The sequence below is a fragment of the Dermochelys coriacea genome, chromosome 1 (assembly GCF_009764565.3).
Source record: "Dermochelys coriacea isolate rDerCor1 chromosome 1, rDerCor1.pri.v4, whole genome shotgun sequence".
Lineage (NCBI taxonomy): Eukaryota > Metazoa > Chordata > Testudines > Dermochelyidae > Dermochelys > Dermochelys coriacea.
This window is the reverse complement of record NC_050068.2, coordinates 350,698,008-350,713,915: the sequence shown is the minus strand read 5'-3', so window position 1 is coordinate 350,713,915 and position 15,908 is coordinate 350,698,008. Positions and strand designations below refer to the sequence as shown.

The 15,908-nt window shown below is 44.5% G+C and overlaps 1 protein-coding gene across 1 annotated transcript; it reads right to left on the bottom strand.

Annotated features, from left to right (window-relative positions):
* Window positions 1-945: 945 nt before the first annotated feature.
* On the bottom strand, window positions 946-15,178 carry LOC122458844 (scale keratin-like). The gene is made up of 2 exons (XM_043508512.1): window positions 14,801-15,178; window positions 946-1,389 (listed from the first exon to the last, which is right to left on the bottom strand). Exons 1-2 carry the CDS (start codon window positions 15,176-15,178, stop codon window positions 946-948), a joined length of 822 nt encoding a protein of 273 aa, XP_043364447.1.
* Between the last annotated feature and the right edge of the window lie 730 nt (window positions 15,179-15,908).

Here is a 15,908-nt window from a genome sequence, read left to right as displayed (position 1 = left end):
GAGCTCCATGCCGGTACAGAAGCCTCACATAATGCTATAAACTACTTCAAGGGCTGAATTCTCCTATCACTCCAGGGATTCAAAAAGTCACCTCTTGAGAAGTGCCTGATGCTGCTGGCTCTTCAGGGATGAATTGTGTCCAGGGCAATGTTTAAGAAGGAGAGAGGAACAAGGAGAACCAGAAGACGGATATTATGTTACATTAGAGTCTTTAATGCGAGTAACATTTGCAATACACATGGACAGGAAAAATACTAGAGCAGAAAGAACGCATTTTCAGTTTTTCAAGAAAAGCTGCAACCGATCACCCACCTCAATGGGACGTATTTCACACAAGATCTGCTTTTTTGTTGTTGCAGCTGCAGAAGTGAATGAACAAGTCCCCATTGCAACCATTTTCAGTTCCTTTTGCTACCCCAGTCGGTGGGACGTGAGACAAAGTAAAACAGAAGCAGAGGACTATGCAGCTTGTTAATTAAACATATGTGCAGAGAAGGTCAAAGTGAGATGCTAAAGATACATATTGATGGGAAGGATAGAACAGACAGGTCTAATTCTCCTTCACAGCAAGGTCTATTTTTCCCACTCTCAAGGGACTTAAAATGATAATAAATGTAACTGATGCCTGTTTTAAGGCCCCTATTTCCTTTAAACTGCAGAGTTAGTGTAAACAGCCTGCGTGTAATTCAGAATGAGTCCACTTGTGAATAAGAGGATTAGCACATGTCTGGGAAAGCCTTGGCAGAAAGAGTCATAAAGTGTAATATTAGAAATGCAGCATGGTTATCAGACCCAGGTACTGAGCACACACAGCTCCCTCTGAGCTCAGCTGGAGCCATGTTTACACAGCACTTCTGAAAGCCATGCCCAAAAGGTCAGGGGTGAATCTGGATCTTGCTGTTTAGTTCCTGGTTCTTCCTTCTTCCACGAATATCCCTAGTGGCTTTAGCATGGCCCACAGCCTCCACTGAGGTATCTATGGTGAGATACCCCAGAACCACATACTCCCCCATGACCATAACCACTCAGGTAACCGCCTAATCCTCCATAACCATAACAGCCACCGTAACCACCGTATCCCCCTAAACCATATAATGCTCCATAAGGGCCTCCATAGCCGTACAATCCCCCATGACCCAATGAGCCCCCAAAACCGGGTCCGACCACAGGTGCTCCTATGGCTCCCACTCCACTGTGCTGAGGGAAATTGCTGAGAATTGGTCCCGGGAGGGTCACGACAACCGGTGAGGGTCTGATCAGCACTTCGGAGTCAGGGCACTGCCTAACGCATGGCTCGTTGCAGCTGCCAGTGACTGGACTGGGTCGGGCCACCCCACAGTCTGGATAGCACAGGCTGGAAAACGTCATGTTTCTGGAATGGAGGTAAAGCTGAAACACACAACCGGGATTAATGTAAAGAGAAGATACAAGGGCTGGTGGAAGAAAGGCTTCAAAGCTCAGTGCAGCCCAAGAGAGAAAGAGGGAGTGGTCTTAGTCCCTATGTTCATGGCCATGTATTTCTTCATATATCCTCTTTCTACACCTCCTGTCCACTCGCACTAAACTTCCCTCCCAACGGAACCCCTAGAGCTCCTCTCAATGGCTTTGTCTGAAAAACACGGACTGGAATAAGTGTCACCATTTCCATGCTGGACACCTGAGAGTCTGTGTCCATTTTAGACATTTCTCAAAGATAACATGGCTGAGATCATGGGAATTCATTTGAGGATTTAACCTCTGCATGCAAACCAGTTGAGTCTGGTATCACAGTTTAGTTCTTTGAGTTTCCAGAGCTTGTGAGTCAACAGTACTTGCTGATGAATACAAAGAAACCTTTACTTTTCTCCAAACAAATCACTAAGGACAAGCTTCTCAGCTGGGGTTCAAGTCCACTGACTTTCATGGAGCGACATTAAATTACATCATCTGAGGAGAAGCACCTTCAATGACTATTTCTCCTGAGAAGAATAAAAGAATTGCTAGACTGTATCTAACCACTTGTCAGCTTAATCCATTCTTCTGTCTCCAATAGCGAGGAGTAACAGCTGCTTGAAAAGAAAGTAAAAGACCACTGACTTGGTCCTTTCTGGACTAACCTGGGAAAGTTTCTTCCTAATATGGCTAAGTGCAAAATGGCTAAATGAGTTTCTAAAGTTACTGAAAAGATTTCAGTGCCCTAAATCTATTTCCAATTAATACAAAATAAGTTTCCCAATTGCATATGTTGCTCCCAAAATCCCCCAAATCATGAATCCACCAGCTCATGTAACTGAATCACTACACAAGATAATTATGCAAGAAAACCCTGATCCCTAATAAATATCCCAGTGAGTCAATGCAAGATTCAATCTTACATTAAAATAGCCCCTACTATTACATCTCTAGAGTTCAGAAGCGACTGAGTGGAATTGGACTTACCCAGTTCACCGAGGAGATGAAGTCCGGAGAAGTGTTTAGAAGAGCCCTGAGTGAGTGCTTTTATACAGTTCCATAGGACTGCCTGAAGGATGTGCGATGCCGTTTCTGGAGGCGGTCCTAATTAGTTACCAAACTAACTTGATTGCCTTGCAAAATCCTCCTTTGGATGAAGCTGTTTTCCTCAGGGGTTGTGATTATTAGGTTAATCTGAGCCTCAGAGGGTGTGACATGCACGTTGCACTCTTCATCTTTCTTTCATCTTCAAATGGTATGGGCCGAGAGCATTCCTCATGCCTTTCTGTCAACTTTATTGGTGCTTCAATGAGAATGAATGTTAAGGTGATTCTGAGCAGCATCTAATCTTCAATATTGGAACATCTAATCCCAGTAAAAAATTACTACTATTATAATAATACACCTCTTTGGCCGTATAAAGCTTGATAAGTGTGTGTGAAGTGCTTTGAAATCCTTAGATCAGAGGAAGCTTCAGACAATCCACCCTTTGTGTTACAATTATACCTGTTTGCCATGGGGGGAAACGGAGGCACATTCAGATGAAGGTGAGACACGGAGTGATTGGCAGAGTCAGAAACTAACCTCAGTATTTGGAACTGCTCATGCCAAACACTAACCTGTATCTTCTGAACTCCACTGGATACTTACCATTCATGGCATCCAAATAAATCACTAACCTGAGAGTAACTTTTAGAGAACCAGTTTTTTTCAGCTTTTGGGGGGAACGTTTGGATGAAACATCTTCTGATCTAAGTGTGAACAACGATCAACCATCGAGAGTCTTGCCATGCACATTAACTCCCTGTATCTGAAGTTTTAGCCTCAGGAGTAGGTTTTTACACTTCTGCAGACTTACATTGTCTTGTCCCCAAATTTTTCCCAGTTGAATTCTGTACTGAGATTTTAATTCCTACTCTGCACATGAACAAGCTTGAAATGTTCACACTTGTAATTCCTTTGGACCATTGTTATCTTCATTCATAAAGAAGGCAATGTTGAAGAGATATACCAATCTGTACCTCTTTTCACAAACCTGAAGGAATTCATTACCATTGGGTTACTCTGACCCATTGGAGAGATGTGTTTCCGAGAAAGTAATATAGCGCACACAGTGCACCTGGTGACTTCAGCCCAAAGGATGCTATGACTTAAAGGAAGTCTTTGATGCTTGAATTATGTATTGAGATTTCCAGTGTTACCGCACTCATGGAAAAGATTGAAATTGACAGCCTTGTAATTCCTGTGGCAAAGTTTTATCCTCACATATAAGGACAGTGAAAGGGAATCACAACATTAGCCAGCTCTTTATTCTTGATGCTTAGATCCAAGGATGCAAACATTTTGTAACTGGACATGTTCCTAGCCTTGTCTGGTAACACAGTGTAACAGGGAACTTTACAAGTCAGCCTGTGGCCAGAGCTAGAAGTGGGCATTTTAGGACTCTGGCTGAGCAAGCATATCTGTGCCCCTTACCTGTTTTATTTAGGTCATTTGAGTTAGGATATTGTAGACTGATGGGAATTAAGGTTAAGCTTTGGTCATGGTTAATTTTAGGAAAAGTCAGGGACAGGTCTCGGGCAATGAACAAAGACTCACAGAAACCCGTGAAAAAATGAGGAAGGGGTTTGGGGTGTTACAGCAGCCACTGCTGCTGTGTCTCAGGGGTCCTCCAGGTGCCCACTGTGGCTGGGAGATCCGGGGTACTCCTGACACCCGTGGCAACTTAGAGCGGTGGAGGGCCCCTCCTGCCCTCAGTAGGAGCTCCGGGTCTCACAGCTGGGAGCTGCGAGGTCCCCAGCTACCCAGGACAGCTGAGAGCTCTAGTCCCTGCACCCTTGGGCTGAAAAAGAAAGTGTCACGGAGGTCTCTGGAAGTCATTGATTCCTTAATGATAATGTATTTATTTTTGTGTATTAGTACAGTACATAGAGAATAAAAACTACTGTACGATTCAGTTAGGTGCCACATTACCTTTCACACAATCCTTTAACATCCCTATAGTGTCCTCCTATATAACCTTTAAGTAAATTCATTCATAGGTACTGGACAAAAAGCATGGACTGAATAGAATCATAATCAAAATACCGGGACTGCAACGATTTTATGGCATGAAACATTCAGAAAGACATAAAATTGCTTTTCTGATTATAAAAAACTAATCGAGGTGATTGGTTTCCCATCGCCCCTCAGTGAGACTCTGGCTAGAATAAACAGCTACCTCTCAAAAATTACACAATGCAGAACAAAAGGGACGCAGAAGTAAGTAAAGAATGAATTTACTGCAGAGGTGGATTATCTAGCAATTAAATTACCTACACACACTTTCTCTGCCCTTTTTATGAGGAGTACAGGCATTTTGCGGGGGTAGGTTGTAAGATTTCTGGGCTTTGTCTTTGGCATTGTGATTTTATGTTTCTAAGAAAAGTATGGATTATTGTTTGCTCCATTGTACAACATTCTGGTTGGCTTCTACCTGATCATTTCCCCTGCTGAATCCTGCCAAGCGGATTGCGATTACGCCCCTTTCAAGCTGAAGGATTTCAGCAGCATGGCGGAAGCTATGTTGTGACAGCTGAGAAGAGGCGTCCTGTATCTTGGCTGGGGGTTAGACTAGGTGAGCCTTGCGGTGCCTTCAAACCCCCTGGGTCGATGACCTTTGACTTCTGGCCAGGTGAAGCCTGTCCCAGCAAAATGTGGAGACAGAAGAAGGTACCTGGATGTGGTGATTGTGAAATGGGATTGTGCTGTGCTTCAGTGTGTGCCAATGCCCTGGTCATGGTGGCGAGATGGACCCAGAGAAGGGTGTGAGGAACAGACTGGCTGGGTCACAGCCCTGAATGCGACAAGCACAGGTCACAGTGGACATGCGTCTTTGCCAGTGGATACCCCGCCAGCCACCCCAATGCAGCTCTGCACCCACTGGTCTCTTCACCTGGACAGTCAATGGCCTGTATTTTTAGCTGACTTGGCACAAGTGAAAATTGTCCTGAGTCCAAAATTAGAGGCCTTTTAAAAGAGAAGCCCTGGTGTTCCCGGCATCGTGGGCTAGGCAGTGCTGCAGGTGTCAGCTCCCTGGCGTGTGAGTTCACCTTGCTGGCCAGGTAATGGAGCGTGGTCCCAGTAAATCGCAGGGAGGCTCCTTATCCTGTTCTCTGTAAGAAGGATCGAATCAGGCTGGGGCAGCAACAAGGAAGGGCAGGTCCCAGTCACAGGGACACACAGCTAAAGGAGGGAGCCTGGCGTGTTGACTAAAACACTCCCTGCTGAGTCCTGACTAAAACACTCCCTGTGCCGGGCTTTGCCCTCGGCCACCCTCTAGCAGCCCTCAGCTCTGAGCTGAATCCTGGCTCCTCCCTCCTCCTCCTTGGCCCCCTTCTGCCCCTGACTCCAGCTCTCTGATCCCCCTGCCCCCATGCAGTCAGTTACTGCCCCCAGCTCAGACCCTGCCCATCCCCCCCAGTTTGCCCCCTTTAACCATTTTAATCACCAGCCAGCGCAGCAGCGTCAGGAGATGTTACTGAGCAATGAGCACGCTCACTAGGATCCCAGCAGCGCTCAGCACCCAGTCTACCGGCTGCCCCATTAGCGTCCTAATGCCGGGAAGCCTGCAATTGCCTGGGGCCCTGGGTATGTGATCCTGTGGGCAGGGGAGGGTCTGAGCCCCCTGGCCTCCGTCTGGATGCTGCTGGCCCAGTCCTGCAGCTGGGAGGTCACTACACTTGGCCTGCTTCCTTTTAGTCTCCGCCATGCCCCCCCTTGACCCATGAGCAAACCAGATCTAGGCAGCCCTTTGAGACGGCATTGGTAATCCAAGTGGAGGTCCAATGTTAGGACAAGTATTATTCACCACAGGGTAAGATTCACCCATGGACAGAGGGCCATCACAAAGGCCCATGCTCCACTTAAGACCCTGTTAAGACCAGTTTGAAAGTTTAAAATTGGACTAAAGATGTTCATTGCCATCATACCATCCCCCAGCCAAATTGTGAATTTCAGACTTAAGGTCTTGACAAGAAACACGCTGGAGGCAATGGAATGATTCCCAGTAACTTAAAAGGGAATTGGATCTGGCCCATTGAGAATGTAGAAAAATGGCTCCCTCCTTCCTGGCAGGTTTAGAATGAACTGCCCCATGCCCCTAACCATGACCACGAATTAAAAGGAATGAACTGGATTCCTTTCATGACACCCACTTGTGCTACTGATACTGTTCAGAATCACCTTGACATTCATTGTCATGGAAGCACCAATGAAGTCGATGGAATGACATGAACACATTTGGCCCATACCATTTGAAGATGAAAGAAAGATGAAGAGTGCAACCTGCATGTCACACCCTCTGAGGCTCAGATTAACCTAATAATCACCACCCCTGAGGAAAACAGCTGCATCCAAAGGAGGATTGTGCAAGGCAATCAAATTTTTTTGGTAACTAATTAGGACCGCCTCCACAAAGGGCATTGCAGATCCTCCAGGCAGTCCTAGGAACTGTATAAAAGTGATCACCACTCAGGGCTCTTCTAAACACTTCTCCGGACTTCATCGCCTCGGTGAACTGGGTAAATCCAATTCCACTCAATCGCTTTCGAACTCTTGAGATCTAAGATAGTAGGGGCTATTTTAATATAAGGCTGAATCTTCCATTTACTCACTGTGATATTTATTAGGGATCAGGGTGTTCTTCCATAATGATCTTGTGTAGTGATTCAGTTACAGGAGCTGGTGGATATATGATTTAAAGCTAATAGGTGGATTTGGGGAGCAACATATGCAGTTGGGAAACATATTTTCTATTAATTGGAAATAGATTTAGGGCACTGAAATCTTTTCAGTAACTTTAGAAACTCATTTAGCCATTTTGCACTTAGCCATATTAGGAAGAAACTTTCCCAGGTTAGTCCAGAAAGGACCAATTCAGTGGTCTTTTACTTTCTTCTCAAGCAGCTGTTACTCCTCGCTATTGGAGACAGAAGAATGGATTAAGCTGACAAGTGGTTAGATACAGTCTAGCAATTCTTGTATTCTTCTCAGGAGAAATACCCATTGAAGATGCTTCTTCTCAGATGATGTAATTTAGTGTCGCTTCATGAAAGTCAGTGGACTTGAACCCCAGCTGAGAAGCTTGTCCTTAGTGATTTGTTTGGAGAAAAGTAAAGGTTTCTTTGTATTCATCAGCAAGTACTGTTGACTCACAAGCTTTGGAAACTCAAAGTACTACATTGTGATACCAGACTCAACTGGTTTGCATGCAGAGGTTAAATCCTGAAATGAAAGCAAGTGATTACCATGATCCCAGCCATGTTCTCTTTGAGAAATGTCTAAAATGGACACAGACTCCCAGATGTCCAGTGTAGAAATAGTGACACTTATTCCAGTTGGTGTTTTTCATATAAAGCCCTTGAGAGAGGTTGAAGGGGGTCGGCTGGTAGGGAAGTTTAGTGTGAGTGGACAAGAGTTGTAGAGAGAGGATATAGGAAGAAATACATGGCCATGAACACAGGGTCTAAGGCCCCCCTTTCTTTCTCTCTTGAGCCACACTGAACTTTGAAGCCTTTCTTCCACCAGCCCTCGTACCTTCTCTTAACTCTAGTCCCTGGTGTGTGTTTCAGGTTTACCTCCTTCCCTGAAAGATGACTTTCTCCAGCCTGTGCTATCCAGACTGTGGGGTGGCCCGACCCAGTCCAGTCACTGGCAGCTGCAACGAGCCGTGTGTTAGGCAGTGCCCTGACTCTGAAGTGCTGATCAGACCCTCACCGGTTGTCGTGACCCTCCCGGGACCAATTCTCAGCAATTTCCCTCAGCACAGTGGAGTGGGAGCCATAGGAGCACCTGTGGTCGGACCCGGTTTTGGGGGCTCATTGGGTCATGGGGGATTGTACGGCTATGGAGGCCCTTATGGAGGATTGTATGGTTTAGGGGGATACAGTGGTTATGGTGGCCGTTATGGTTATGGGGGATTAGGCGGTTACCTGGGCGGTTATGGTTATGAGGGATTATGGGGTTCCGGGGTATCTCGCCATAGATACCTCAGTGGAAGCTGTGGGCCATGCTAAAACCAGCAGCAATATTTGTGGAAGAAAGAACAACCAGGAATTGAACAGCAAGATCCAGATTTACCCCTGACTTCTGGCATGGCTTTCAGAAGTGCTGTGTAAACATGGCTCCTATTGCGCTCAGTGGGAGCTGTGTGTGCTCAGCACCTGGGTTTGATAACCATGCTGTATTTCTAATGTTATGCTTCTAATGACTCTTCTGCCAAAGCTTTCCCAGCCATGTGCTGATCCTCTTATTCACAAGTGGACTCATTCTGAATTACACACAGGCTGTTTACACTAACTCTACAGTTTAAAGGAAATAGGGACCTTAAGACAGGCATCAGATACATTTATTATCATATTAAATCCCTTGAGAATGGGAAAAATAGACGTTGATGTGAAAGAGAAATAGACCCCGTCTGTTCTATCCTTTCCATCAATACGTATCTTTTGAGTCTCACTTTGACCTTCTCTGCACAGATGTTTAATTAACAAGCTGCATAGTCCTCTGCTTCTGTTTTGCTTTGTCTCACGTCCCACCGACAGGGGTAATAAAAGGAACTGAAAATGGTTGCAATAGGGACTTGTTCGTCAAACTCTGCAGCTGCAACAACGACAAAGCAGCTCTTGTGTGAAATACGTCCCATTGAGGTGGGTCGTCGATCGAAGCCTATCTTGAAAAACTGAAAATGCATTCTTTCTGCTCTAGTATTTTTCCTGTCCATGTGTATTGCAAATATCACTCTCATTAAAAACTCTGATGCATCGTAATATCCGTCTTCTAGTTTTCCTTGTTCCTCTATCCTAGTTTACACACTGCCCTGGACACAATTCATCCCTGAAGAGCCAGCAGCATCAGGCACTTCTCAAGAGGTGACTTTTTGAAGCCCTGGAGTGATAGGAGAATTCAGCCTTTGAAGCACTTTACAGCATTATGTGGGGCTTCTGTACCGGGGTGGACCTCCAACTTCTATTACCTGTTTTAAAAAAGGAAAGTTAACTCTACCCCAAACGCCTAGAATGGCAGAGCAACTTTCAGAACAGGGTGCCTTTCCTTCTACAGCACTTTGAAAATATGGCTCTACACTAGAGAGATCTTCCCAATGTACACTCCACAAATCACCCTCCCTGTTCTACGGAGCTTGCTTCCCCAGCCTTTGGGTGTTTCAGCAGGCATTATTCATACAGACAAAGGCTGGGAAAACTTTACTAACCTGACCATTTGTTATGGATGCTTTATGTGGAGACCTCAGACCTAATCAAAATTCATTTCCATCACTATTTCTCCTTCAGGTGCAAAGCATGAATGTTTAAACCAATGAGTCTCTGGCATGTCATTTGAGAGCATTTTAAATAATAAACTCTCCAACAGAGACTCTGCTGAAACATCATTATGGAGTCAGCAGCCCTTTTTTAGAATAATTCTCCTTTTTCCAGGACATTCTTCTCTTCTCCTCTGATGGGACCTCCAATAACATGTAGCACGTAGCATCCATCTCGGATGACAACCTAGTGAGAGGGGTACATTCAACCAGCTCTGCTCCTTGACACCAACTTTGCACTCACTTTGCAATGCTGAGATGAGCTGACAAGATTAAGGGCAATGGGGCAAATATAGTTCAGCTTGACATTGAAGTTTTGGATTTCATTGCACAACTAAAACTTCCTCTGACTCTTTGTCCGCATGTGTTCATCTACTGGCCAACAGCAAGGTCCACTCCTTGGTGAAATGACATGACCAAAAGTTGAGTTCACAAGGATGTAGCAAACACAACTGACTGCCATAGTTCTGCCTACCTCAGTTCTGCCCTTATAGACAAACTACACTACACCACAGTCATATGCAGGAGTCATGAAAGACAATGGAGCAAATAATTAAGGAATCAATTTGCAGACACCTAGAATATAATAAGGTGATAAGTAACAGCATGGATGCCCTGAGGAGATGAGCTGACAATATTTAGGGTAATGGGGAAAAATAGTTCAGCTTCACACCGAAGTTTTGGATTTCATTGAATAACTAAAGCTTCTTCTGACTCTTTTTCCACATGTGTTCATCTACTGGCCAACAGCAAGGTCCACTTATGTTCTTAAAAAAGGTAAATTTTATTAATAAAAAAAGAAGAAAATACATCTGGGAAATTAGGCTTTTGCTAGATTAAGAAAAACAACAACTACAAGGATTAAGCATCAAGAATAACTTTCTTAAGGTCCAGCTTAAAGGTTACAGGCAAAACAAAAGCACCTGAGGTTAGCACAGAGGAATCCAAATGCCAAAAAGAAAGAAAAGGGATAATCATAATCTCCTCTTCCTAGACATTTCCTGATCTAATTACATATCTGGGGTTCTAGATGAATAGTTTCTAGATAAGATACTGATGAGATTTCATACCTGGCCCAAGCTTCTCACAGCATAACTGCCCCCTGTCTGCCTCTCCCTGAGAACAACAACAGATGGAGAAAAGCGGAGTCTTCTTTCAATTTTCTGAGGAAATAACAAAGGTGGAATTTTTAGATACAAACAAAATAAAACCCCCAGCTCTTCCCCCAGTGTAAATCTGCGCTGCTCCACTGGCTTTGCTGGAGCTACACTAAATTAGGCCAGACGAGGATCTAGCCCTAGAATTACTCCAGTGTATGAGAAGGTCGCAGTTGCCAGGCTGGAAGAGACGAGTGACCCATCTAAGGCAGTATCCTGTCTCAGTGAGTGTCACTCACCAGCACCTTCAGAAGAAAGCAGAGGAACAATAAATTAGTCCTTTATAGAGGAAACTTAAGGAGTTTCTTCCAAAATCCTGAATTAAAAATAGAGCTCCCTAAGGGATTTGAAGATTTTTCAGAGCTCCCTAAGGGATCTGAAGGCCCATGTTCCAACTAAACTCAACAGGATCTACTGTCCCTAATGCATGTCTTGCTCTGACAATCCAAGCATTGATTTCTGAAGCATGAAGAAACCAATGCCTGCAACTCGATAATGGAAAAACAATTGAAAAACCCTAAACCCTTCCCACTGTTAAGAATCACAGAGTGTCTGTGCAAGATTCAATCCTAAATTAAAAGGATCCCTAGCACATCGTCCATTAGAGGGCAGTCCTCTCTCTATGGTCTGTATCTCCCACACACACACACACTCCATCTCTAACTAGTTCATTAAAGAGAGTATGTATATATATCCAGATGTGGTTATGATAACAAGATCCCCATTTCTGTAGGAAATTAAACTCAAGAACAAATACCGGGTATGGCACAAACTACCCTGGGGAGTTCTGGGGAGGGAGGACCTATTCTGGCTCAGGAGGTGGTGGGGATACATAGGCCCAGATGTTAGAGAGCAGACAGCTCTGTCTGGAGCGTTGTTTCCATCTATGTTGTAAATATCACAAGTGAGCGAACTCCCACCCTTTCCCTGGGAGAGAATTCACCACTCCCATAAATCTACCTTTGTTATTTCCTCAGCAAGTGTTGGTGACTCGCTGAGGTTTCCAAACCAAAGCCCCGCCTTGTGATGCTGGACTGAATTCGTCCGCCAGTAGAGGTTACAACTAACAAGAAAACAAGCACTATTAATGCTATCCCAGCCATATTCTATGTGACATTTTTTTAAATGGACTGGAAATCCCAAGCTGTGATAAATGAATGGGGGTGGGTGTAGCTCCCTTTTATGGACACCCAGCTAGCCAGTAGCTGTAACATCCCTCTTAGAAGCTGTTCTCTAATGGCTCTACCTGGAAAGGATTAAAAAGACTCACTGCCTTGCATAGGTAAAGGGAAGTGAGTGGGCACCTGGCCAAAGGAGCCAATAGAAGGCAAGAACTTTTTAAAATTGATACAAGACTTCCCTTTTCTCCATCTGTTGTTGTTCTCAGGGAGAGGCAGACAGGGGGCAGTTATGCTGTGAGAAGCTTGGGCCAGGTATGAAATCTCATCAGTATCTTATCTAGAAACTATTCATCTGGAACCCCAGATATGTAATTAGATCAGGAAATGTCTAGGAAGAGGAGATTATGATTATCCCTTTTCTTTCTTTTTGGCTTTTGGATTCCTCTGTGCTAACCTCAGGTGCTTTTGTTTTGCTTGTAACCTTTAAGCTGGACCTTAAGAAAGTTATTCTTGATGCTTAATCCTTGTAGTTGTTGTTTTTCTTAATCTAGCAAAAGCCTAATTTCCCAGATGTATTTTCTTCTTTTTTAATTAATAAAATTTACCTTTTTTAAGAACATAAGTGGACCTTGCTGTTGGCCAGTAGATGAACACATGTGGAAAAAGAGTCAGAAGAAGTTTTAGTTATTCAATGAAATCCAAAACTTCGGTGTGAAGCTGAACTATTTTTCCCCATTGCCCTAAATTTGTCAGCTCATCTCCTCAGGGTATCCATGCTGTTACTTATCACCTTATTATCTTCTAGGTGTCTGCAAATTGATTCCTTAATTATTTGCTCCATTGTCTTTCATGACTCCTGCATATGACTGTGGTGTAGTGTAGTTTGTCTATAAGGGCAGAACTGAGGTAGGCAGAACTATGGCAGTCAGTTGTGTTTGCTACATCCTTGTGAACTCAACTTTTGGTCATGTCATTTCACCAAGGAGTGGACCTTGCTGTTGGCCAGTAGATGAACACATGCGGACAAAGAGTCAGAGGAAGTTTTAGTTGTGCAATGAAATCCAAAAACTTCAATGTCAAGCTGAACTATATTTGCCCCATTGCCCTTAATCTTGTCAGCTCATCTCAGCATTGCAAAGTGAGTGCAAAGTTGGTGTCAAGGAGCAGAGCTGGTTGAATGTACCCCTCTCACTAGGTTGTCATCCGAGATGGATGCTACGTGCTACATGTTATTGGAGGTCCCATCAGAAGAGAAGAGAAGAATGTCCTGGAAAAAGGAGAATTATTCTAAAAAAGGGCTGCTGACTCCATAATGACGTTTCAGCAGAGTCTCTGTTGGAGAGTTTATTATTTAAAATGCTCTCAAATGACATGCCAGAGACTCATTGGTTTAAACATTCATGCTTTGCACCTGAAGGAGAAATAGTGATGGAAATGAATTTTGATTAGGTCTGAGGTCTCCACATAAAGCATCCATAACAAATGGTCAGGTTAGTAAAGTTTTCCCAGCCTTTGTCTGTATGAATAATGCCTGCTGAAACACCCAAAGGCTGGGGAAGCAAGCTCCGTAGAACAGGGAGGGTGATTTGTGGAGTGTACATTGGGAAGATCTCTCTAGTGTAGAGCCATATTTTCAAAGTGCTGTAGAAGGAAAGGCACCCTGTTCTGAAAGTTGCTCTGCCATTCTAGGCGTTTGGGGTAGAGTTAACTTTCCTTTTTTAAAACAGGTAATGGAAGTTGGAGCTCCCCCCCGGTACAGAAGCCCCACATAATGCTGTAAAGTGCTTCAAAGGCTGAATTCTCCTATCAATCCAGGGCTTCAAAAAGTCACCTCTTGAGAAGTGCCTGATGCTGCTGGCTCTTCAGGGATGAATTGTGTCCAGGGCAATGTTTAAAAAAGGCGGGAGGAATTAGGAGAATCAGAAGACAGATATTACGATGCATCAGAGTTTTTAATGCGAGTGACATTTGCAATACACAGCTACAGGAAAAATACTAGAGCAGAAAGAATGCATTTTCAGTTTTTCAAGATAGGCTTCGATCGACGACCCACCTCAATGGGACGTATTTCACACAAGAGCTGCTTTGTCGTTGTTGCAGCTGCAGAGTTTGACGAACAAGTCCCTATTGCAACCATTTTCAGTTCCTTTTATTACCCCTGTCGGTGGGACGTGAGACAAAGCAAAACAGAAGTAGAGGACTATGCAGCTTGTTAATTAAACATCTGTGCAGAGAAGGTCAAAGTGAGACTCTAAAGATACGTATTGATGGAAAGGATAGAATAGACGGGGTCTAATTCTCCTTCTCGTCAAGGTCTATTTTCCCCACTCTCAAGGGACTTAAAATGATAATAAATGTAACTGATAACTGTCTTAAGGCCCCTATTTCCTTTAAACTGCAGAGTTAGTGTAAACAGCCTGTGTGTAATCCAGAATGAGTCCACATGTGACTAAGAGGATCGGCACACGGCTGGGAAAGCATTGGCAGAAGAGTCATTAGAAGCGTAACATTAGAAATGCAGCATGGTTATCAGACCCAGGTGCTGAGCACACAAAGCTCCCACTGAGCACAACAGGAGCCATGTTTACACAGCACTTCTGAAAGCCATGCCAGAAAGGTCGACGAGAATCTGGATCTTGCTGTTCAATTCCTGGTTGTTCTTTCTTCCACAAATATTGCTGCTGGTTTTAGCATGGCCCACAGCTTCCACTGAGGTATCTATGGCGAGATACCCCGGAACCACATAAGCCCCCATAACCATAACCGCCCAGGTAACTGCCTAATCCCCCATAACCGTAACGGCCACCATAACCACCGTATCCCCCTAAACCATACAATCCTCCATAAGGGCCTCCATAGCCGTACAATCCCCCATGACCCAATGAGCCCCCAAAACCGGGTCCGACCACAGGTGCTCCTATGGCTCCCACTCCAGTGTGCTGAGGAAAATTGCTGAGAATTGGTCCCGGGAGGGTCACGACAACCGGTGAGGGTCTGATCAACACTTCAGAGTCAGGGCACTGCCTAACGCATGGCTCGTTGCAGCTGCCAGTGACTGGACTGGGTCGGGCCATCCCACAGTCTGGATAGCACAGGCTGGAGAAAGTCATCTTTCAGGGAAGGAGGTAAACCTGAAACATACAACAGAGACTAGAGTAAAGAGAAGGTACGAGGGCTGGTGGAAGAAAGGCTTCAAAGCTCAGTGTGGCTCAAGAGAGAAAGAAAGAGGGGCCTTAGACCCTGTGTTCATGGCCATGTATTTCTTCCTATATCCTCTTTCTACACCTCTTGTCCACTCGCACTAAACTTCCCTACCAACCGACCCCCTTCAACCTCTCTCAATGGCTTTATATGAAAAACACCGAGTGGAATAAGTGTCACTATTTCTATACTGGACATCTGGGAGTCTGTGTCCATTTTAGACATTTCTCAAAGAGAACATGGCTGGGATCATGGTAATCACTTGCTTTCATTTCAGGATTTAACCTCTGCATGCAAACCAGTTGAGTCTGGTCTCACAGTCTAGTTCTTTGAGTTTCCAAAGCTTGTGAGTCAACAATACTTGCTGATGAATGAACAGAAAACTTTACTTTTCTCCAAACAAATCACTAAGGACAAGTTCCTCAGCTGGGGAAAAAGGGGTTCAGGTTCAGCGACACTAAATTGCACCGTCTCAGGAGAAGCACCATCAATGGATATTTCTGCTCAGGAGAACATTGGAAATGGTAGACTGTATCTCACCACTTGTCAGCTTAATCCATTCTCCTGTCTCCAATAGTGAGGAGTAACAGCTGCTTCAGGTGAAAGTAAAAGACCACTGAACTGGTCCTTTCTGAACTA

What these genes read in the sequence shown, in the direction of transcription:
- LOC122458844 (XM_043508512.1), bottom strand. Translation starts at nt 15,178, where the DNA reads ATGACTTTCTCCAGCCTGTGCTATCCAGACTGTGGGATGGCCCGACCC. An exon ending in GGGGCTTATGTGGTTCCGGG is followed by an intron (nt 1,390 to 14,800) that starts GTATCTCGCCAT and finishes TGTGTGTTTCAG; the next exon opens with CTTTACCTCCATTCCAGAAA.